The following is a 23424-nucleotide window of genomic DNA, read 5'->3' as shown; positions in this document are numbered from 1 at the left end:
GGAGCTGTTCTAGAGTTCATCTCAGGGTGGTGGTCAGGGTGGACATGGAACAGGCCACAAAACGGGTAGGAGCTGTTCTAGAGTTCATCTCAGGGTGGTGGTCAGGGTGGACATGGAACAGGCCACAAAACGGGTAGGAGCTGTTCTAGAGTTGATCTCAGGGGGGTGGTCAGGGTGGACATGGAACAGGCCACAAAACGGGTAGGAGCTGTTCTAGAGTTGATCTCAGGGTGGTGGTCAGGGTGGACATGGAACAGGCCACAAAACGGGTAGGAGCTGTTCTAGAGTTCATCTCAAGGGGTGGTGGGGTGGGGTGAACATGGAACAGGCGACAAAATGGGTAGGAGCTGTTCTAGAGTTGATCTCAGGGGGGTGGTCAGGGTGGACATGGAACAGGCCACAAAACGGGTAGGAGCTGTTCTAGAGTTCATCTCAAGGGGTGGTGGGGTGGGGTGAACATGGAACAGGCCACAAAACGGGTAGGAGCTGTTCTAGAGTTCATCTCAGGGGGGTGGTCAGGGTGGACATGGAACAGGCCACAAAACGGGTAGGAGCTGTTCTAGAGTTCATCTCAAGGGGTGGTGGGGTGGGGTGAACATGGAACAGGCCACAAAACGGGTAGGAGCTGTTCTAGAGTTGATCTCAGGGGGTGGTCAGGGTGGACATGGAACAGGCCACAAAACAGGTAGGAGCTGTTCTAGAGTTGATCTCGGGGTGGTGAGGGAGACAAGTCACAGTTCCTAGACATACAGCGAACAGAGATGGTGGTCAGGTGTATGTGGTCAGGGCAGTCATGGAACAACCCACAAAATGGGTAGGAGCTGTTCTAGACTTGATATCATAATCAGGGAGTGCAGCTGTTAGAATTTATCAAAGGATGGCTGTTGGGGTGGGTGTAAGGGCGGGGCTGGAGACAAATCAGAGTTTCTTGACATGCAGAGGACCGAGAGGATTATTTATAATAATTAATTTTTTAATTAACTTATTTATTTATTTATTTCCTTAATTTAATTAATTAAGCAAATAAACTATTAATCAAATTAAGTAAATAAATAATTTAAAAAAAAAAAAAAATTCAGTTAATTTTATTTATTTATTTAATAACTATTGTCATTATTTATTTATTTATTTATTTTAATAACTATTGCCATTTATTTTATTTATTTATTGTTTATTTTGTATTCATTCATTCACTCATTCACTCATTCATTCATTCATTTATTTGTTTATTATATTTTAATTTCAGCTGGAGAGGTTCCGAAACCGTGTGATCCAGGCGACGTTTTCGACCCCAGGCGTGAAGGCCCCGGAGACGGAGATAACCGATGATGAGTTGATAGAGACGATGAAGAGCCTCATGAACCAGAGGACAGAGTTAACACAGAAGATACAAGAGTTAAAGAGCCAGCTCCGAGCCGCAGAATCCGGTACCGCTGAGTTACTCGATAATGCTGCAAAGTTGAAGGACCAACTGCAGCAAAGTGTGGTAAGTAGAATTCAGGTTTTTTTGTCTTAAAAATACAAAATTGTTTTTAATTCTTTGTTGTGGGGTTACTTCCCAGATGGTATTAATAATCCAGAATGGTCGAGGTCAGAATTGACTGTTGAACTAAAGGCAGTGGTATCTACTGTCCTGTCTATGGAAAAGTGCCTAGAAAAGATTCCTGTGACTCATTTTGTGGTAATACATGTAGTGGGTTGTTTCTTTCTCTCGATCAGTTGTCAAAATATTTATTTCCGTGCTTATATGCAATCAAGGTTCAAGCACACTGGCCTGGGTACACACCTGTGGCTCCGTCGTAGGAAACGATGATAGCGCTAAGATGGCTTCATAAAAGTGGGCCCAGGACATTGGGTTATAGTGTTTAGTGAGAGATATTTAAATCGGTGTAGTGAACCTTTCACCTACCCACTGAGTTGTTAAAACTTGCTCTGGCTGAGAGTCGGTAGTCTGGGGGCGCGAACCCAGTAACTACAAACCTTAAGTCCATTGGCTGAACTATGACACCACTTAGACTGTGTTTTTGGACTGGCCCTTTTTTCATATCATTTCAACTTATTTTCATGCTTATTACCAATTAAGGTTCATGCTGTCTTGGGCACACACCTCAGTTATTTGGGCTGTCTGTCCAGGACAATGTTTTAGTTCTTAGTTGGTTAGTGGTTAGTGAGAGAAAAGAGGGTGTAGTGGCCTTACACCTACCCACTGAGTCTTTTTAAACTTGCTCTGGGTGGGAGCCGGTACCAGGCTGCTAACCCTGCTTAACCACGACACCACCGAGGCCAGTACTGGGCTGCGAACCTTATACCTACCAGCCTTATGTCCGATGGCTAAACCACGACACCACCAAGGCCGGTTTGGCCTTTTTGTTGAGAACTGTTTTATCAGAAAGTTATTTCCCTTGGCAGCTAAAAAATGTACCATAATGGCCGACTTTGTTTAAATCATGGTTGTTACAGCCGATTTCACTACAATCATCTCTTTCTTTTATTTTGTTTTCTTTAGACTCGCCTCGCAGAAAATGGCCACCTGACTGAAAGTCTAAACCAGGAAACCAGCTTCCTTCAGTCTGTGATGGCCGACGAATCGTTGCTATGGATACGCGACATGGTGATTGACCTCGTCAAGGGAGAGAACCAGTGGGAGGAGATGATAGAGGGCGCTCTGGAGAAGTGTGGAGTCAATGTCAAGCTGTCCAACGATGGTGAGGTTTAGGGCAGTACCTGGTGGAAAATAATGGGGGAGGGAGTCCAGGGGTGTAGTATAAAATATCGGAGCAGAGTAATATGTCATCTTCTATAGGCAAATTAAAAAAAAGGATTACCGGGTTTTTTTAAATGCTGAGCATGAACGGTCCCAGTCATGTCTGTTGTATGTGCTGCCCTGTCTGAAAATGCATATTAAAGATCTTTTAATGCTATGTTGTAAGTGGTAGTCTAAGGCTGCAACAGATGGGGTTTTTCTTTTCACTATCCATAGTCCTTCCCAGCAGAGTGTGTCATCAAATAAAAACACTTTTTCTTCCTTCCTTCTGTTCTTCCATACTTTCTGGTAAATACATAGAGACATTGTACACCAAGTGGAAGTCTGATCAGCTGGAACATTGTCATTAAATATGAAAATATGTTGAGTGCGTTGTTAAATAGAACATTTTGTCCTTCCTTAAATATTGATTTTCTTTTCTTTCCTATGTCAGATCCCAGTAAACACATAGAGACTCTGTTCGCCAAGTGGGAGTCTGCGATCAGTGAGAAGGATCGACTCATGTCACAGATCGCCGAACTCGACGAACACCACCGAGCTGACCTTGCCCTTCAGCTCGATGCACAAAAACAGGATCTGGAGAATCAACTGACGGATGCGGTGGAGCGTGCGCGACTCGAAGGTGTGTAGGATTTAATATTAAAGACAGTTGTAGTGCAGTTGGCAGTTGATCTTCTATGTCTGAAAGATGAGAGAGAGAGAGAGAGAGAGAGAGAGAGAGAGAGAGAGAGAGAGAGAGAGAGAGAGAGAGAGAGAGAGAGAGACAGACAGACAGACAGACAGACAGATAGAAAGATGGAGAGAGAAAGAGAGAGGGAGAGAGACAGAGAGATGAAGAGAGATATAGATACAAAGACAGGGAGAGGGAGAAGAGATAAAGAGGGAGGGAGAGACAGAGAGAAAGAAAGAGGGAGAATGAGATAGAGAAGGAGAGGAGAGAGACAGAGAGAGGGAGGGAGAGAAAGAAAGAGACAGAGACAGACAGACAGACAAAAGGAGAGAGAGGAAGAGAGAAAGCGACAGGAACAGACAACAAGATAGAGAGGGAGAATGAGAGAAATGGACAGAGAGAGAGATAGAGAGTGTGACAAGACAGAAAGAGACAGAGTTAGAGAGAGACAAAAAGATAGGGAAGGATGGATAGAGAGAGAGATGGACAGAGTGTGTTTGTCTGTCGGTGACAATAGCGGGGATAGAGAGTTGACTCAATGACGCAGTGTAGCTTGCCAAAACGCAAAGGTATGCCTGTACGTGTAGGTGTTAGTAGGATTTCACATTAAAGACAGTGACAGTGAGCTTGATCTACTGGCGTGTTTGTCGGTAGAGATAAAAATGTCAGAAGCTGATTTTTCATATCAACATATTGCCTCTTTTCACATCAAAAACTATATTTTTCAGATTATTAAATATTAAAGAGAGCCTGTAAATATAGAGTTAGATTTTGATGAGTGGTTTTGTAAACATAAAAGCCTATATTACAAGGATCAATATTTCTAATTCTTCAGGTGAAGAGAAGCTAAACCGAGCGATTGACGAGATTCGAGCTGTTGAGACTGAGAAACGAGAAAATGAAGTCGGGGCAGAGAGAAGACGTGTTGAAGAAATAGAAGCTGCAATGGAACAACTGAGAGAGGTAAAAATCTTATAGACATTACTATAGTCTGTCTCATTCTCCTACACAAATGTTTTAATAAATCATTTCAGGGTTTTTTTGATGTAAGAAGAAAAGTAAACATGTTTTGGAAATAACAAAACAAATATACTATTTTTTGTCAAATTTAGAAAACAATCGGCTCAGAAATAAATAACTTGTAGTAAATTCCATAGCATGAATAATGGCATTCCCTGTGGGAAGGACTATAAATATTGTTATTTTAGGCCTTGTGACGAAAGGGCCAATATTGAAGATATTGAACATTTTGACAATTTACACCAAATAATGATCATATTATTGAGGCAGTGGATTTTAATTCTGAGAACAGTAGCTTGATATTTTACTTCTTTAACTGGTTAATACATTAATAACTGTGAACAATAGGGCAGTTATCTAGGTGAAGTACTTACATGTATGAATACTGTTAACTAACAAAAATCTGAACATACGTTCACCTTGTTCATTAGAAAGGCAGTAGTATCTACCTGGGATAATATTTCAAAACCTTAGGTAACCAGAAGTTGGTTCCTGTGACTGTTACCTAGGTAACCGATTGTTTGATTATGTGAATTACATTTGCATTAAACAAATTAATTTTGCTGTCAGATAGGTTTTTTTTTTTTTTTAGCAATTTTGGAATACATGAAGAAAATGCTGGTGAACCTAAGTTTTTAATGTTTAATTTTTTAATATAACAGTTCATCACATAACCCTTTGGCCATTTATATGAATTTGAAGTTGCATATTTTGAATGCATTCTTCATCCATGTGTCTCGAATATCATAACTACATGTTCTAATGAAGAAAAGTGATTAACTGCACTTAAAATAATTTTACAATTAAAGTAAATAAATGTTAAATGGTTAAAAAGAAGAAGAATAAATGAATAAATGTGACATTGGCAATAATCTATTCATATTTTAATCCCTAACCTCTCGCCAAGAAGAAGACCGCGAGAAGCTAGAAAAAGCTGTTGATTCCAAAAGTAAATAAATAAATGTGACATTGGCAATAATCTATCTATTCATATTTTAATCCCTAACCTCTCGCCAAGAAGAAGACCACGAGAAGCTAGAAAAAGCTGTTGATTCCAAAAGTAAATAAATAAATGTGACATTGGCAATAATCTATCTATTCATATTTTAATCCCTAACCTCTCGCCAAGAAGAAGACCACGAGAAGCTAGAAAAAGCTGTTGATTCCAAAAGTAAATAAATAAATGTGACATTGGCAATAATCTATCTATTCATATTTTAATCCCTAACCTCTCGCCAAGAAGAAGACCGTGAGAGGCTGAAAAAGCTGTTGATTCCAAAAGTAAATAAATAAATGTGACATAATCATTCTATATTTTTCAGTCATTGACGTCACATCCAGATGAAGATGGAGAAATGTTTGACAAGGTTGTTAATTAATTTGGTAATAATCTCTACTATTCATATTCCAGTCTCTAACATCTCGTCAAGAAGAAGACCTCGAGAAGCTAGAGAAAGCCGCGGACGCGATCGTCCAGATCGCTCAGTACCAGGCTCTGGAGATCGAGCTGAGAGACGAGATCGCGAGACTGGAGCAGTCGAGGTCGGAGGAGATCGAGAGACTGCGAGCAGAGAAGGAGGAACTCGAGAAGAAGTTCTCGATGGACGTCGAGTCGTACAAGGAACAGAACAAACAGCACGCGATGACGATCTGCGTCATGGAGGAGCGCATCGTGAAGATCACGAAGAAGAACAAAGATTACCAAGAGGAGATCACTGAGCTGAAGAAAACAGTTCAGGGTAGGTGCAGATATTGGAGGAGGTGGGTAGTTGTAGATTTAGAGGGTCTGTGTAGGTGGGTGAGATGACTGATCTCAAGAAATCTTTTCAAGGTAGGTGCATGTTTTAGACGTGGTGGGTAGGTAGGTACGATTTTACTTTTGTTATGTGATTGAATATAAACCATGTGTAAACTTGGAAGGTGTTGGTGGGTGGATGAGATTTGAAACTTGTTTATGCTTTTAAAAATGAATTCACAATTTGGTCACATCACAGCCTTAAGGTTACGTGCTGTACACCAAATAAATTCTCATGACTGATAATGTTAACATTTTGTGATAAAACTGATATAAGCAGTGTTTTAACCCACCCAGGTAGTACACAATGTCATGTAAACACTGCCGTGCCATGGGGTGGGACGTAACCCAGTGGTAAAGTGTTCACTTGATGCGTGGTCGGTCTAGGATCGATTCCCTTCGGTGGGCCCGTTGGGCTATTTCTCATTCCAGCCAGTGCACCACGACTGATATATCAAAGGCTGTGGTATGTACTACCCTGTCTGTGGGATGGTGCATATAAAAGATCCCTGGCTGCTAATCGAAAAGAGTAGCCCATGAAGTGGTGACAGCCGGTTTCCTCTCTTATTATCTGTGTGGTCCTTAACCATATGTCGAACACCATATAACCGTAATTAAAATGTGTTGAGCGTCGTTAAATAAAACATGTCTTCCTTTCTTTTGTTGTGCCAGACTGAGGTTCTGAGGAATGCCTGACAGTTTTAACAACAAAAGTTTAATTTTTATGATCATTGAGACAGATTTAGAGTTAATAATAAACAGATCCATTGATTTCCATTTCAGAACTTAACACGAGAAAAGTAGAGAAGCCCGTTCTACCTCCGAAACCAAAAATAATTCTCCAGCGACCAACAGAGGAGCTGGCAGCCATGGAACATCTTATTTCTGTCCTCAGGTCAGTTTAGTCAACATTCACGTTTATACATAATCACTGATTATTGTAACATATTGACATTTAAGTAGTCAGTACTTAACAGTGGGCTGAGACCTGTGTTTGGTAGCATCCGGTACCACGTACAGGAAGTGCATGTAAAAATGCCACGTGTCATTGCTGAAGGCCAAGTAAAAGGAGCGCCATGTTGTCTTCTAATTTATGTTTTCTGAAGATATAACAATTGTATTTTAATTCTAGAAGATATAAAGATATAAAGTTTTTTTGTTTTTGTTTTTTATATAAATAAGATACTTGACTTAAAAAGAAAAACAGTTTCAATTTTTTTTATTATTTAATTTTTCTGTTTAGACGAGAAAACCTTGATATGAAGAAACAGTATCAGGACTCACAGGATGTGATCATGGGTCTGCGCCGGGATCTGTCTGGAGCGTCTGCCCGTCTGTCGGACATCACCGGGGAGCTGAGCGAGACCCAGAAACAGGAGATGGAACAGAAGCGGGAACTCCTCCAGCAGAAGGAGAGGGACCTCGTCGAGCTGCGACAACAGATGGCAAAACTGACCAAGATCATCGACAAACAGAAAGAAGAGATGAAGTCTCTGGAGGCCAACTATAGGTGAGTGTATCACAGACTGGTGTGGGTATGACAGACTGGTGTGAGTATGACAGACTGGTGTGAGTATGACAGACTTGTGTGAGTATGACAGACTGGTGTGAGTATGACAGACTGGTGTGAGTATGACAGACTGGTGTGAGTATGACAAACTGATGAAGATCATCGACAAACAGAAAGAAGAGGTGAGTGTAGCACAGACTCGTGTATGACAGACTGGTGTGAGTATGACAGGCTGGTGTGAGTATGACATGCTGGTGTGAGTATGGCAGGCTGGTGTGAGTATGGCAGGCTGGTGTCAGTATGGCAGGCTGGTGTCAGTATGACAGACTGGTTTGAGTATGATATGCTGGTGTATGACAGACTGGTGAGTATGACAGGCTGGTGTGAGTATGACAGGCTGGTGTGAGTATGACAGGCTGGTGTCAGTATGACATGCTGGTGTGTGTATGGCAGACTGGTGTGAGTATGAAAGGCTGGTGTGAGTATAACATGTTGCTGTGAGTACAACACACTGATAAGAGTATACTCACACAGACTGTTGTGAGTATAACATACTGGTGTGAGTATGACAGGCAGTTGTGTATGGCAGACTGGTGTGAGTATGACACATTGATGTGAGTATCAGAGATTGATGTTAGTGTAATTCCTAGAATAATATGACACTAGCAAACAATGATAAAAAGTCTACTGACCGTTAATTAATTTTGTTGAGTATACATTTTCAGTAATCTTGAATATTTGATTACAAACTGTGACTGTTTAGATCCCCATTATATTGTTATTTTGACATACATCCTCATGTAATCTTTATACTGTACATAAATGATCTTCCACTATACATTGAACATTGTACCACAAGTATGTATGCAGATGATTCAACAATGTTCATGTCAGGGAAAACTGTTACTCAAATTCAAGATAAACTACAGCAAGATCTGAACAGTGTAGAAAAATGGTGTTCCTATAATAAAATGTTCATAAACACAAAAAAGACCAAATATATGACCATAGGAACAAGACAAAAAGTTACAATCCAAAATGATATTTCTCTTATAATAAATTCAGAACATCTGCAACACACTGATTGTGAAAAACTTTTAGGAATTAAAGTTGATAATAATTTAAAATGGACAAATCAGGTTAAACATGTGTGTTCCCTGATCTCTAAACGTCTGTATCTGTTATCAAAAATTATTAGGTATTTAAATTTAGATGCAAGAAAACTTTTCTACAATGGGTATATTTTACCACTCATCGATTACTGCTGTGTAATTTGGGGAAACTGTAATCAGGATGGATTAGAACATTTACTAAAACTGCAAAAGAGAGCTGCAAGGATATTAGATGTAGATCCTATTACTCTTATCTACCCCACTATTTAAACAGTTAAAATGGAAACACGAATCCACTATCACAAATGTTTACAAATTTATAAATGTCTATACAATGAAGCCCCAAACTATCTTTCAAACTTATTAATATATGTTGGAGAAAACAATCCCTACAACCTTCGAAATGTAGAGGATAGAAATCTATTAATTCCAAAACCTAAAATGTCTTTATTTAAACATGCTTTCAGTTACTCTGGACCAGTACTTTGGAATAAATTGCCTAAAGCTATCCGATCATCGCCAAATACTGCTGTTTTTAAATATAGACTCCAGAAATATTTTCTAAAATAATATCATTTGTACATATGTTTATTGCCATATATGTATTTTCTATTTGTTCATAAATGTATGCATTGTAATTCTGTATTGTTTGTACCTGAGGGCCTCAGGGAAGATTAGCTTTTGCTAACTGTGTTACCCTCACTAAATAAAGAATTTATTATTATTATTATGTAATAATTTTTATTTTGAAACCAAAGAATAAAAGTTCTCATAGCTCACACACTCATGTAATATTATTTGTATTAGACAGCAAGGAAAAGCAATATACTTCATATTACACACACATACACTTATATAATATTGACCGGCCTCGGTGGCATCGTGGCAGGCTATCGGTCTACAGGCTGGTAGGTACTGGGTTCGGATCCCAGTCGAGGCATGGGATTTTTAATCCAGATACCGACTCCAAACCCTGAGTGAGTGCTCCGCAAGGCTCAATGGGTAGGTGTAAACCACTTGCACCGACCAATGTTCCATAACTGGTTCAACAAAGGCCATGGTTTGTGCTATCCTGCCTGTGGGAAGCGCAAATAAAAGATCCCTTGCTGCTAATTGGAAGAGTAGCCCATGTAGTGGCGACAGCGGGTTTCCTCTTAGAATCTGTGTGGTCCTTAACCATATGTCTGACGCCATATAACCGTAAATAAAATGTGTTGAGTGCGTCGTTAAATAAAACATTTCTTTCTTTCTTATATAATATTATTTATATTAAACAATAAAGAGAAAGAGCTGACAGTCCAGTGTCAGTCCAGTACAAGACAGAGCTCAAGGAGTACAAACAGAGGATGTAGTAATATCCCAATATAACACACACACTCATGTAATATTATTTTTATTAACAGCAAGGAGAAGGAACTCGCAGTCCAGTACAAGACAGAGCTCAAGGAGTACAAACAGAGGATGTAGTAATATCCCAATGTAACACACACACTCATGTAATATTATTTTTATTAACAGCAAGGAGAAGGAACTCGCAGTCCAGTACAAGACAGAGCTCAAGGAGTACAAACAGAGGATGCGGAGTCTAGAGGAGCGACTCAGTGACGAGAAAGACGAACAGAGGAAACAACTTGACCTGCTGGACCAGGAAGTGAGGGTCATTTTGTCTGTCTGTCTGTGCGTGTGTGTCTTGTCTGTCTGTGTGTCTGTCTGTCTGTCTGTCTGTCCATTTACCTGTCAGTCTGTCCATCTGTTTGTCAATATGTATATGTTTGTGTATGTCTGTCCATCCATCTGTCAGTCCATCCATCCATCATCCATCCATCCATCCATCCATCCATCCATCCATCCATCCATCTGTTTGCCCATTTCTATCTGCCCTATCTATTTCTGTCTCTGTGATTGCCTGTTTTTATGTTTCTGTTAGTTTATCAGTCTCTCTGTCCATATGTCCATCTGTCTGCCCTACCCTACCTTGCTTATTTGTGTTTGTGTGTTACTTTGTTTCTCCACTCATCCATCAATGTATTTCTCTGGCCATCTTTCTATCCATCTGTCAATCTATGTCTGTGTTTCTCTGTTTGTATATATTTCTGCATGTGGTAATATTTTAGTTTTAAAAGTTACAACCATGTTTTCTGTTGCAGGGAAAGATCACATCAGAGTTGTCTGCCCAGGGGGCGCAGTGTCGTGGCGAAAGACATGAGCAGGTCATCTTGAGACAGCGAGAGGCACTCACTGAGTTGCGAGCCAGAATAAAACAGTTAGAGATTGTGAGGCCATCATGTGAGTCGAAAACAAAAGTCTAAATCTAAAACTTTGTGATGATGTCATGTTCGTTAGCCATTAAAAATGTCTGTCTATGTTGTAGCTTTATGAGACGGAAAAAATATTGATCTGACTTTCCTTTTCTCTCTCACTCTTAACCAAGTGTCCAAATACCCATGCTGTGTCAAAATAACCATATGTAATTTAATCATTATCTGTAATTTTAAATGTGCTGAGGTATTGTTAAAAACCTAAATTCCTTTCCTTTCCTCTATCAATCTCAACCAAATGTGCTGATGTGTCATTAAACAAACATTCCTTTTCTTTCCTCTATCACTATCAGCCAAATGTGTCATTAAACAAACATTCCTTTCCTTTCCTCTATCACTATCAGCCAAATGTGTCATTAAACAAACATTCCTTTCCTTTCCTCTATCACTGTCAGCCAAATGTGTCATTAAACAAACATTCCTTTCCTTTCCTCTATCACTGTCAGCCAAATGTGCTGAGGTGTCGTTAAACAAACATTCCTTTCCTTTATCACTATCAGCCAAATGTGTCATTAAACAAACATTCCTTCCTTTCCTCTATCACTATCAGCCAAATGTGTCATTAAACAAATATTCCTTTCCTTTCCTCTATCACTATCAGCCAAATGTGTCATTAAACAAACATTCCTTTCCTTTCCTCTATCACTATCAGCCAAATGTGTCATTAAACAAACATTCCTTTCCTTTATCACTATCAGCCAAATGTGTCGTTAAACAAACATTCCTTTAAACAAACATTCCTTTCCTTTCCTCTATCACTATCAGCCAAATGTGTCATTAAAAAAACATTCCTTTCCTTTATCACTATCAGCCAAATGTGTCTTTAAACAAACATTCCTTTAAACAAACATTCCTTTCCTTTCCTCTATCACTATCGGCCAAATGTGTCATTAAACAAACATTCCTTTCCTTTCCTCTTTCACTATCGGCCAAATGTGTCATTAAACAAACATTCCTTTCCTTTCCTCTATCACTATCGGCCAAATGTGTCATTAAACAAACATTCCTTTCCTTTCCTCTATCACTATTGGTGAATGTGTCATTAAACAAACATTCCTTTCCTTTCCTCTATCACTCTCAGCCAGATGTGTCATTAAACAAACATTCCTTTCCTTTATCACTATCAGCCAAATGTGTCATTAAACAAACATTCCTTTCCTTTATCACTATCAGCCAAATGTGTCATTAAACAAACATTCCTTTCCTTTATCACTATCAGCCAAATGTGTCATTAAACAAACATTCCTTTCCTTTCCTCTATCACTATCGGCCAAATGTGTCATTAAACAAACATTCCTTTCCTTTCCTCTATCACTATCGGCCAAATGTGTCATTAAACAAACATTCCTTTCCTTTCCTCTATCACTATCAGCCAAATGTGTCATTAAACAAACAGTCCTTTCCTTTTCTCTATCACTATCAGCCAAATGTGTCATTAAACAAACATTCCTTTCCTTTCCTCTATCACTGTCAGCCAAATGTGTCATTAAACAAACATTCCTTTCCTTTCCTCTATCACTGTCAGCCAAATGTGTCATTAAACAAATATTCCTTTCCTTTCCTCTATCACTATCAGCCAAATGTGTCATTAAACAAACATTCCTATCCTTTTCTCTATCACTATCAGCCAAATGTGTCATTAAACAAACATTCCTTTCCTTTATCACTATCAGCCAAATGTGTCGTTAAACAAACATTCCTTTAAACAAACATTCCTTTCCTTTCCTCTATCACTATCGGCCAAATGTGTCATTAAACAAACATTCCTTTCCTTTCCTCTATCACTATCGGCCAAATGTGTCATTAAACAAACAGTCCTTTCCTTTCCTCTATCACTATCGGCCAAATGTGTCATTAAACAAACAGTCCTTTCCTTTCCTCTATCACTATCGGCCAAATGTGTCATTAAACAAACATTCCTTTCCTTTTCTCTATCACTATCAGCCAAATGTGTCATTAAACAAACATTCCTTTCCTTTTCTCTATCACTATCAGCCAAATGTGTCATTAAACAAACAGTCCTTTCCTTTCCTCTATCACTATCCGCCAAATGTGTCATTAAACAAACAGTCCTTTCCTTTCCTCTATCACTATCAGCCAAATGTGTCATTAAACAAACATCCCCTCCTTTTCTCTCTAAACCAAGTGTAGAAATAACCATATGTTAGACACCAAATAGCTGTAGTTTAAAATGTGCTGAGGTGTCATTTAAATAAACATTCCTTTACTTTCTCTCTCTAACCTATGTGTCAAAATAACCATATGTTAGACACCAAATGGCCGTAGTTTAAAATGTGCTGAGGTGTTGTTAACAAAGATTCCTTTACTTTCCAAATAGCCATAGTTTAAAATGTGCGAGGTTTGTTAAACCTACATTCCTTTCCTTTTCTCTCATTCTCAACTAAGTGTCAAAATAGCCATGTTAAAAAGTGCACCTATTACCGGTAGCTGTAATTCAAAATGTGTTGAGTTATTATCAATAAACCTACATTCCTTTCCTTTGGTGTCAGTGCCGAACCAGGACCAGGCCCTGCACCAGGTGATTGCCCTGAAGAAGGAGCTGGCAGAGATGAGGGCGAACCAGGCGATCACGGAGGACCGGGTGGTTCAGAACATAACGTCGCTCGACCGGCAGATCGGGAAAACACGTGGACTCATCTCCTCCGCAAACGTGGAGGCCGACATGGAGCGCAGCGCTCACAGGGAGACGATGGATGCGCTCGAGTGTAGTGAGACCACGGTAAGTTTACTGTCTCTGTCTCTCTGTCTGCCTCCCTCTCTCTCTCTCAAGATAATTTGATAATTTTAGCTTGCACAATATTTTCAGTATCTGTCACTACTTCATACCATACAATATTATAATTCAATGATACAATATTTTCAGTATGTCATTACTCCATGTAATATAATATTATATTTTAATGATATAATATTTTCAGTATGTCGCTACTCTATATAATATAATATTATAATTCAATGATACAATATTTTCAGTATGTCACTACTCCATGTAATATAATGTAATATTTTAATGGTGTAATATTTTCAGTATCTGTCACTACTCCATGTAATATAATATTATATTTGTAATGGTATATGTATAATATTTTCAGTATCTGTCACTGCTGCGGGCCATGGCGAGCTGTCTGGAACTCGAGGAGATCGGTGGGCTTCGTGCGATGGCGCACATCCCGAGGGATGAGCGGGAAAAACTGACGCAGGAGCGGGAATCATCGACCGAGCTGTTAGCCAATCGGATTAAAGTCCTGCAGGAGCGGATACACAGGAAGGACGAGTTGTTACAAGGATACGAGAGAGACCTCGCCAAACTCCAGTGAGAAACTTTCAGTGTTAAAGAGGCCATATCTGGAATATTTGTGGTTTTATTTTGACCCATACTTAAACGAGAATGGCTGTTAAAGAGGCCATATCTGGAATATTTGTGGTTTCATTTTGACCCATACTTAAATGAGAATGGCTGTTAAAGAGGCCATATCTGGAATATTTGTGTTTTTATGTTGACCCATACTTAAATGAGAATGGCTGTTAAAGAGGCCATATCTGGAATACTTGAGGTTTTATTTTGACCCATACTTAAAGAAGCCATATCTGGAATATTTGTGGTTTTATTTTGACCCATACTTAAACGAGAATGGCTGTTAAAGAGGCCATATCTGGAATATTTGTGGTTTCATTTTGACCCATACTTAAATGAGAATGGCTGTTAAAGAGGCCATATCTGGAATATTTGTGTTTTTATGTTGACCCATACTTAAATGAGAATGGCTGTTAAAGAGGCCATATCTGGAATACGTGTGGTTTTATTTTGACCCATACTTAAAGAGGCCATATCTGGTATATTTGTGGTTTTATTTTGACCCATACTTAAATGAGAATGGCTGTTAAAGAGGCCATATCTGGAATATTTATGTTTTCATGTTGACCCATACTAAAATAAGAATGGCTGTTAAAGAGGCAATATCTGGAATATTTGTGTTTTCATGTAGACCCATACTTAAATGAGAATGACTGTTAAAGAGGCCATATCTGGAATATTTGTGTGTTTATTTTGAGTTGTGCTTAATTGAAATTAACTTTCCTACTATAGAGGAAGCAGGAAAGATTTTTTTTAAACTTACCATGAGATTGTGTATGGGTCTGGCAAGCTCCACGATTCCACGAAAACAATTTTTTCAGTTGCATGTCAACAAAATCACGGAAAGGTGTTTCCTGTAAAATATGTAATCCTATAGGGCCTGGACTGGGATATTATGAGATTGAGGTAAACTACTGTTTTAAAAGAGCTTGGAGTTTTTCCATCTCCAATAAACCAGAGAGTTATTTGTGTTGATTACCTAATTATCCAACAGTAGTTCTAACATTTCATTGTACAGAGATTCACATCTGATAAGCCCATATCCTACTAAATGTCCAGGCACATCTATTGTCATGGGCTACTCTTTTCGATTAGTAGCAAGGGATCTTTTATATGCACCATCCCACAGAGAGGATAGTACATGCCACGGCCTTTGTTACACCAGTTGTGAAGCACTGGCTGGAATGAGAAATGGCCCATTGTCTTTGTCACTAACAGATTTGGTAGTGAGACCTACAGAGTCGATCATTTGTGTTTGTTTTGTTTGATGTGTGGTACGTGTTTTATGTATGAGACACATTAAAAAAGTATATAAGTATATATATAAGTATATATCTATATCAAAACAGGGGTGGACGTAGTCCAGTGGTAAAGCGCTGACTTGATGTGCATTTGGTCTGGGATCGATCCCCGTCAGTGGGCCCATTGGGCTATTTCTTATTTCAGTCAGTGTAATACAACTGGTTTATCAAAGGTCATGGTATGTGTTGTCCTGTCTGTGGGATCATGCATATAAAAGATCCCTTGTTACTAATGGAAAAATGTACCAGGTTACTAAGACGATATGTCAAAATTACCAAATGTCTGACAATGATTAATAAATCAATATGCTCTAGTGGTGTCATTAAACAAAACAATTTTTTTTTATTAAATCAAGTTTATGTTTCTTTTTTACAGACAAGCTCAGGATCTGGCAGAACACAAGACGGCTCAGGTTGATACTCTGGTCGTAAGTACATTCTTTAGTACACGTACGGTATTATCTTTCTTAGTGTTTTCTCTGGCTTGTTTTAGCATGGTGCAGCACCATGTCTCAATAGTCTATCACCATCCTACCGTAATCAGCGCCATTCTGCCCTGAGATTAAACAAGCCTTTTTCAATAATTAATTATAAAATTGCCTTTTATAAAACACTCACAAAATGTATTATTAATTAATAAAATATGCCTGATATATATTTTGCCATTCATTTATTAAAGCAAGCACATTAATTACTTCTATTGTCATTGCAGGATTGGAAATACATTTAGGCCTACATTCTTTAGTAATATGTTAATATGTTAGATGTTAAACGGACTACTATATCCTGAGGGTTTTGAGCAAATAAAATATTTTTACATGATTAAAATTACAATTTACTTCCATTTTCTTTCTCATTATATAACAAATACATTTAAGGACATCATAATGTTTTATAGTATCTCAATTTCGACTTTTGTCTAAAATAATTTGGTATGTACAAATTAATTTCTTATTTCTTTTGAAATTATTACAACCAAAAGTCATTCAAATATATTTATCCATATACGACTTTATATTTAAAACATGTTAAGGTAAGATAGTGTTTTATGGACAGATCTATGTATTATGTGCAACAATATTAAATATGGTCAGTTCTCACCACAAGTCCAGTTTGCAAGGTTTATTTTATTGACAGAGCGAAATAAGAACGAATTCGGAGGAATCACAGTACCTACGCGAGTCACTGAACCGAACCCGCGATCGACTCAACCAAGAGAAACGTCTCAATGCGGCAATAAAACAGAAGAAGGTATTCTTAATTCAATTCATATATTCTCAGCAGTCCAAACCTTTTTTTTTTTTTGATTGATCCCCATCGGTGAACCCATTGGGCTATTTCTCATTTCAGCCAGTGCTCCACAACTGGTGTAACAAAGGCCATGATATGTACTATCCTGTCTGTGGGATTGTGCATATAAAAGATCCCTTGCTGCTAATCGAAAATAGTAGCCCATGAAGTGGTGACAGTGAGTTTCCTCACTCAGCATCTGTATGGTCCTTAACCATATGTCCGACGCCATATAACCGTAAATAAAATGTGTTCAGTGGGTTGTTAAATAAAACATTTCCTTTTTTCCTTCCAATCCTTTTTTCACTCGTTTTCTTGTTATTCTAGTTCTAGCAGAATGGGGTGGGACATAGCACAGTGGTAAAGTGCTCAAATGATGCACGATCGGTCTGCTTACCATTTCATGTTAAACACTTACTGTGAGGTCAGTCAGTCTGGGATCAATCCTCATTGGTGGACCCATTGGTCTATTTCTTATTCCAGCCAATTAATGCTCCACAACGTGTATATCAAAGGCCGTGGTATGTGCTATCCTGTCTGCGGGATGGTGCATATAAAAGATCTCTTGCTACTAATGGAAAAATGTAGCAGGTTTCCTCTCTAAAACTATGTGCCAAATTACCACGTTTGACATCCAATAGCCCATGATTAATAAATCAATGTGCTCTAGTTGGGTCATTAAACAAAACAAAGGTTTTCTGAGTGTCGTTAAATAAAAGTTTTCTTTCCTTTCTTTGTAATTAAGCAAAACAAACTTTATTAAATATTGTGTTTGGGGATGCAAACATTCCTTTCCTTTGCAGCGCTATTAACAACGTGAGTTTGATTATTTCAGACATTCCATCTAGAGAACGAGCGACTCCATCTAGATAGAACCCCACACTCCAGCCGGTGTCATCCAGAAGATCCAAAGGTAGGTAACTCTATTACAACGTGGGGCAGGATGTAGCTAAATGGCAAAGAGTTTACCTAATGCATGGTCGGTCTGGGATGGATCCTCATTGGTTGATTTATTGGGCTATATCTCATTCCAGCCAGTGCACCACGAACGGTTTATCAAAGGCTGTGGCATGTGCATATGATATTTTGCTAGTAATGGAAAAATTTAGCTGTTTCCTCTCTAAGACTATATGTCAAAATTACCAAATGTTTGACATCCAATAGCAAGAGATACATATATTAGGGAAGACAACTCATTAGACTCATCTACAAGAGGTTTTTTCACATGGGTTTGCATCTACAACGTATAAATGTTGCATATAAATTGCAGAGATAAAACGTTAATCTGGCTTATCAGGCCTGTAGGAATGATTTTTGGAGTGAGGGGGCACAATCTCTAAGCAGAGGTTCACAGTCTCTATATTTATATACATCGTCAAATATGTGCTATCCTGTTTGTGGGATGTTGCATATAAAAGATCCCTTGCTACTAATGGAAACTTTTAGTAGATTTCCTCTCTTAAGACTGTCAGAATTACCAAAAGTATGACATTCAGTAGCCAATGATTAATAAATCAATGTGCTCTAGTGGTGTCTTTAAACAAAATAAAATTTGACTTATGCACTGCATTATGCAAAACCCATTGGACGTATTTACAAGAGGGTTTTTTAACATGAGTTTGCATCTACAATGTAAAAAATGTGTAGGCCTATATAAATTGCAAAACTGATATATGGAGTGGGTGGCGGGAGTCTCTAGTGGGGGTGGCACAAGCTATATTTTGTATTTATTACTATAGAGTGGGATCCCAAAATCATTCTTGTTTTCTTGGGAAATCCCTTAATTCCAAGTTCAGAATAACATTAGAGTTAACAACAGAGTGCAAGTTGAAATTCAGTTAGTATAAGAATGTCTAGGATATTTCCTATAAATTATATAGTAGTTCTTTTAACTGTGTGTGTTCCCGTGTGTGTTTCAGTTATTTGGAAAGAAAAAGGCACAGAAAGAAATGCTACGGAAAAAGAATTATGAAATAGAAACGCTCAAATCTCAACTGACTGACAGAGAACGAAATTTACACATGAGGGAAAAAAGGATATACAGTCTCGAAACTAGTTTGGTAAGTACATGGATGTAAAAATACTTTTGTTTGTCTTCTGTTTAAAGTCACAAACCCTTGTGTTCGAGGTACATACCTTTTTTGTTGCTTATAAAACAAATTTTGAATTCTGCAAAGATCATAAAAACAACAAAGACATTTAGTTTTCCAAACTTGATAATTTAAGCAAGAAGCGGTTTGTAATTAAAGAAAGCAGTTACAGCAATAGCTAATAATATCTTAACCTGCCCAACAGCGAGTGTCAGTGCCTTTAAGTGGATTTTCATTTACAAGTTTGTTTTTAGGAACTTCAAGATGTTTTTGTGGTGTTTTTATTATTATTATTTATTTATTTATTATTATTGTTATTTTTGTTGTTATTATTATTGTTATTGTTATTATTATTAAAAAATTGGCCTATTTTTAAAAAAAGTATTTAATGATAAGTTAGGGCCTATTATTATTTTTCTTAATTTAAAAAAAGAACAAAAAAACGTTTTTCTTTTTTTTTTGGCAAGACATTTATTTATAAAAATTTGGCAAGATATTTATATAAGATTTTGGCCTATTTACCCCCCCAAAAAACAACAACAACCCACCCACCCCACATAATTAACAAGCAAACAATCCTTTCTTTTCTAATTACTTTATTACACCATGTTTCAAATATTGGTAACAACCATTTTGTTTTACACCTAGAAAGTGTTATACTAGTATTATATATTTCTCAAGGTGCTTTTCATATTTACCAACCTCCGCTTGTCAAACTGAAATCTTCTCACTCAGGGCCGGGACGTAGCCCAGTGATAAAGCGCTCGCTTGATGCACGGTCGCTTTAGGATCGATCACGGTCGGTGGCTTCATTGGGCTATTTCTCGTTCCAGACAGTGCTTCACGACTGGTGTAACAAAGGCTGTGGTTTGTACTATACTGTCTGTGGGATGGTGCATATAAAAGATCCCTTGCTGCTAATCGAAAAAGAGTATTCCATGAAGTGGTGACAGTGGGTTTTCTCTCTCTATATCTATGTGGCCCGTAACCATATGTCTGACGCCATATAACCGTAAATAAAATTTTTAAATGTGTTGAGTGTGCGGTTAAATAAAACATTTCCTTCTTTCTTCTGACTCTGTTTAATGATCAATATTTTCTTGTTTTCAGGGTACAGATCGACCGATAGAAGTCCATGAGTAGAACGTACCGCAGCTGCCTAAATATAGATAATAATACAGAGGCCTTATCAACAGTACAACTGTCATTCCAGAGTTATTTCCCCTCATCATCAGTAGCACTGCCTTTTTGTTAGAACTTTCTACAAGAGTTGTATCCCCTTATACAAAGAATGGGCTTTCTAGGATTATATCCCTTTATCATAGTAGCATTGACCTTTTATTACAACTGTTTTCAGAGACATTGCTTCTTAGTATCTTAAAATTGCCACCTAGTTATGTCATTTTTTCAACAATTATTTCTCTATGAGAACGTTCCTTCCAAAGTTGTTTCCCCTTAACACTAATCATCATCGTCATAGTCAGCTGTTGCAGAGTTATTCCCCCTGTCAGGAAAATCGTCTTGCTATTCTGAAATGGACAGATACAATGAGAGAAATACTTACAGAAACTGCAAAGAAGAATAATTTTATATTCATTGATGAACGAAAACGAACAGTAATATACGTTCATTACTATGTTTTATATATTTAATCAGTGTTGGTGAAAATTACCTCCTTTCTGGCTCTCTTTCTCTGTGTGTTTTTCGCTCTCTTTTTCTCCCCCTCATTCCCTATCTCTCTCTCTTTCATCCTCACCTCTCTCTCTCTCTCTCTCACCCTCTCCTCGCTCTCTTTCATCCTCTCCTCTCTCTCCAACTCTCTCCCTCCCTCCCTCTCCCATTCCTACTCTCTCTCTCTCTCTCACTTTCTCTCATGTACACATGCACACTTGTCCTCATTGCTCACTTTCACTAATCTATTAATGATATAAATATTCAAGCATATTAATTATCAATCTATACAATTAATCAGCAAATGTAATAAAATAATTATTTCTGTAAGGTGGAGACATTGAAATAGAAAATCAACATAATGTCATTACTATATCAACACTGAAAATGTAGGTCTATAGGTGGTGATGGAGTTATGGGGTGGAAGAATTTCATATGGGGTAATAATTTGACATGGCCAAAACTTGCTATTTTTAGATCATTACTTAAATATGAATAAATGAAATATTTATTACATTATTTGATTTCATCACATTTGATGCAGTCCTGTTATTTATTACATTGTAACAGTTATATGGATGATAAGGCATACAGTTTTGCGCAATATTTTATCTGTGCTGTATATAGTTTTATTCCTTTTTTTGTAAATTAAAATTAGTATATATACACATATATTATTATTACAAATTCTTTGTTATATAGAAAAACCAATTTCAATTTTCACACAGAACATGACATTTTTGTTATCTTTTAATAATATGATGTTTAAATTGCATAGCCAGTTTAGTTTTATATTACGTTGTGTTGTATGGTACCTCTGTGATAAATAGTCTTTTATAATTAAATAGAACTGATCTTTTTTGTACATGTATTATTTCAAATATTAATTTATTCTAATATGTACTCATTTTTTTCTGTGGCCTTATGAAACATTTTTAGAAATGTTTGTGTGTTATTCATACAGATGTGTATTTATCGTACGCAAACTTACACAGTACGATTTTGAGGATACAGGAATTTCCTATGGAAGGGAATTACAAAATTACACTAGCATGCATGTAAATTGGGTAGGGGTAACTTGTAGATTTTAAAAAAAGGATCATTTCTTGAATAGCCTTTAGGAATACATGTACTATATTGTGAAAGAAAAAGATGCTATTTTAAAGCTTATTTAGTTGTTTTTTTATAACTACAATACGTGTATTTTAATATGGTAAATTTTGTTACTACAGTTCCTAGACTTTGTCACATGACCAGATACCATATTGTGATCTCAAATGCTGTATATATTGGTTCCAGTACATGTATCAGTTAATGTGCTTGTAGATACATTGTAGATAATTTCTCATTGTAAACAAATGCATATGTTACCCTTTCTTTCCTAGGAAATAAACATTTTTTTACAATATTCCTTTGTTGTTTTTATTTCGAAATTCAAAAGCAGAGATGGAGGGACGTAGCCCAGTGGTAAAGTGCTCACCTGTTGCACAGTCAGTTTAGGATCGATCCCCATCGGTGGTCCAATTAGGCTATTTCTCGTTCTAGCCAGTGCACCTCGACTGATATATCAAAGACTGTGGTATGTGCTATCCTGTCTGTGGGATGGTGCATATAAAAGATAAAAACTTTGCTACTAATGGACAGATGTAGCAAGTTTCCTTTCTAACACTGTCAGAATTACCAAATGTTTGACATCCAATTGCAAATGTTTAATAAATAAATGTGCTCTAGTGTTGTCATTAAACACACAAAAAAATGTTTTAACTTTCAAAGGCCGAGTTGAACATACATACAGTGTATAGTTCAAGTCAAACAAGGTCTATTGTGAGACCGTGTTTTTTAAGAGGGGCGGGGTTGAGCTCTGTAGAGCTATCACAAGAGTTGTGATATGTCAGTGTTACACTGTGTCTTTAAGAGGGGCAGGGTTTAGCTTGGTAGAGCTATCACAAGAGTTGTGATATGTCAGTGTTACACCGTGTCTTTAAGAGGGGCGGGGTTTAGCTCGGTAGAGCTCTCACAAGAGTTGTGATATGTCAGTGTTACACCGTGTCTTTAAGAGGGGCGGGGTTCAGCTCGGTAGAGCTATCACAAGAGTTGTGATATGTCAGTGTTACACCGTGTCTTTAAGAGGGGCAGGGTTTAGCTCGGTAGAGCTATCACAAGAGTTGTGATATGTCAGTGTTACACTGTGTCTTTAAGAGGGGCGGGGTTCAGCTTGGTAGAGCTATCACAAGAGCTGATCACAAGAGTTGTGATATGTCAGTGTTACACTGTGTCTTTAAGAGGGGCGGGGTTTCAGCTCGGTAGAGCTATCACAAGAGTTGTGATATGTCAGTGTTACACCGTGTCTTTAAGAGGGGCGGGGTTTAGCTCGGTAGAGCTCTCACAAGAGTTGTGATATGGCAGTGTTACACCGTGTCTTTAAGAGGGGCGGGGTTCAGCTCGGTAGAGCTATCACAAGAGTTGTGATATGGCAGTGTTACACCGTGTCTTTAAGAGGAGCGGGG

At 37.9% G+C, this 23424-nt stretch overlaps 1 protein-coding gene across 3 annotated transcripts in view; it reads left to right on the top strand.

The window, feature by feature from the left end:
- Positions 1-22325, top strand: part of LOC121390032 (forkhead-associated domain-containing protein 1-like) — a 45840-nt gene extending 23515 nt beyond the window's left edge. For all 3 annotated transcript variants that reach the window (XM_041521733.1, XM_041521732.1, XM_041521734.1), the window contains 16 exons: positions 1247-1486; positions 2507-2705; positions 3198-3386; positions 4270-4397; positions 5866-6193; positions 7033-7144; positions 7493-7759; positions 10390-10522; positions 11019-11157; positions 13700-13929; positions 14303-14523; positions 16243-16294; positions 17004-17117; positions 17992-18069; positions 19076-19216; positions 20357-22325. In XM_041521733.1, the coding sequence (XP_041377667.1) occupies positions 1247-1486; positions 2507-2705; positions 3198-3386; positions 4270-4397; positions 5866-6193; positions 7033-7144; positions 7493-7759; positions 10390-10522; positions 11019-11157; positions 13700-13929; positions 14303-14523; positions 16243-16294; positions 17004-17117; positions 17992-18069; positions 19076-19216; positions 20357-20389 (2604 nt within the window). In that variant the 3' untranslated portion in view covers positions 20390-22325. The remainder of the gene's footprint in view (positions 1-1246; positions 1487-2506; positions 2706-3197; positions 3387-4269; positions 4398-5865; positions 6194-7032; positions 7145-7492; positions 7760-10389; positions 10523-11018; positions 11158-13699; positions 13930-14302; positions 14524-16242; positions 16295-17003; positions 17118-17991; positions 18070-19075; positions 19217-20356) is intronic.
- Positions 22326-23424: the final 1099 nt, after the last annotated feature.

Source organism: Gigantopelta aegis, chromosome 15 (genome assembly GCF_016097555.1).
Source record: "Gigantopelta aegis isolate Gae_Host chromosome 15, Gae_host_genome, whole genome shotgun sequence".
NCBI classification, from domain to species: Eukaryota; Metazoa; Mollusca; class Gastropoda; order Neomphalida; family Peltospiridae; genus Gigantopelta; species Gigantopelta aegis.
Note: the sequence above shows the minus strand (reverse complement) of the source record. Positions and strands in the feature narration are given on the sequence as shown.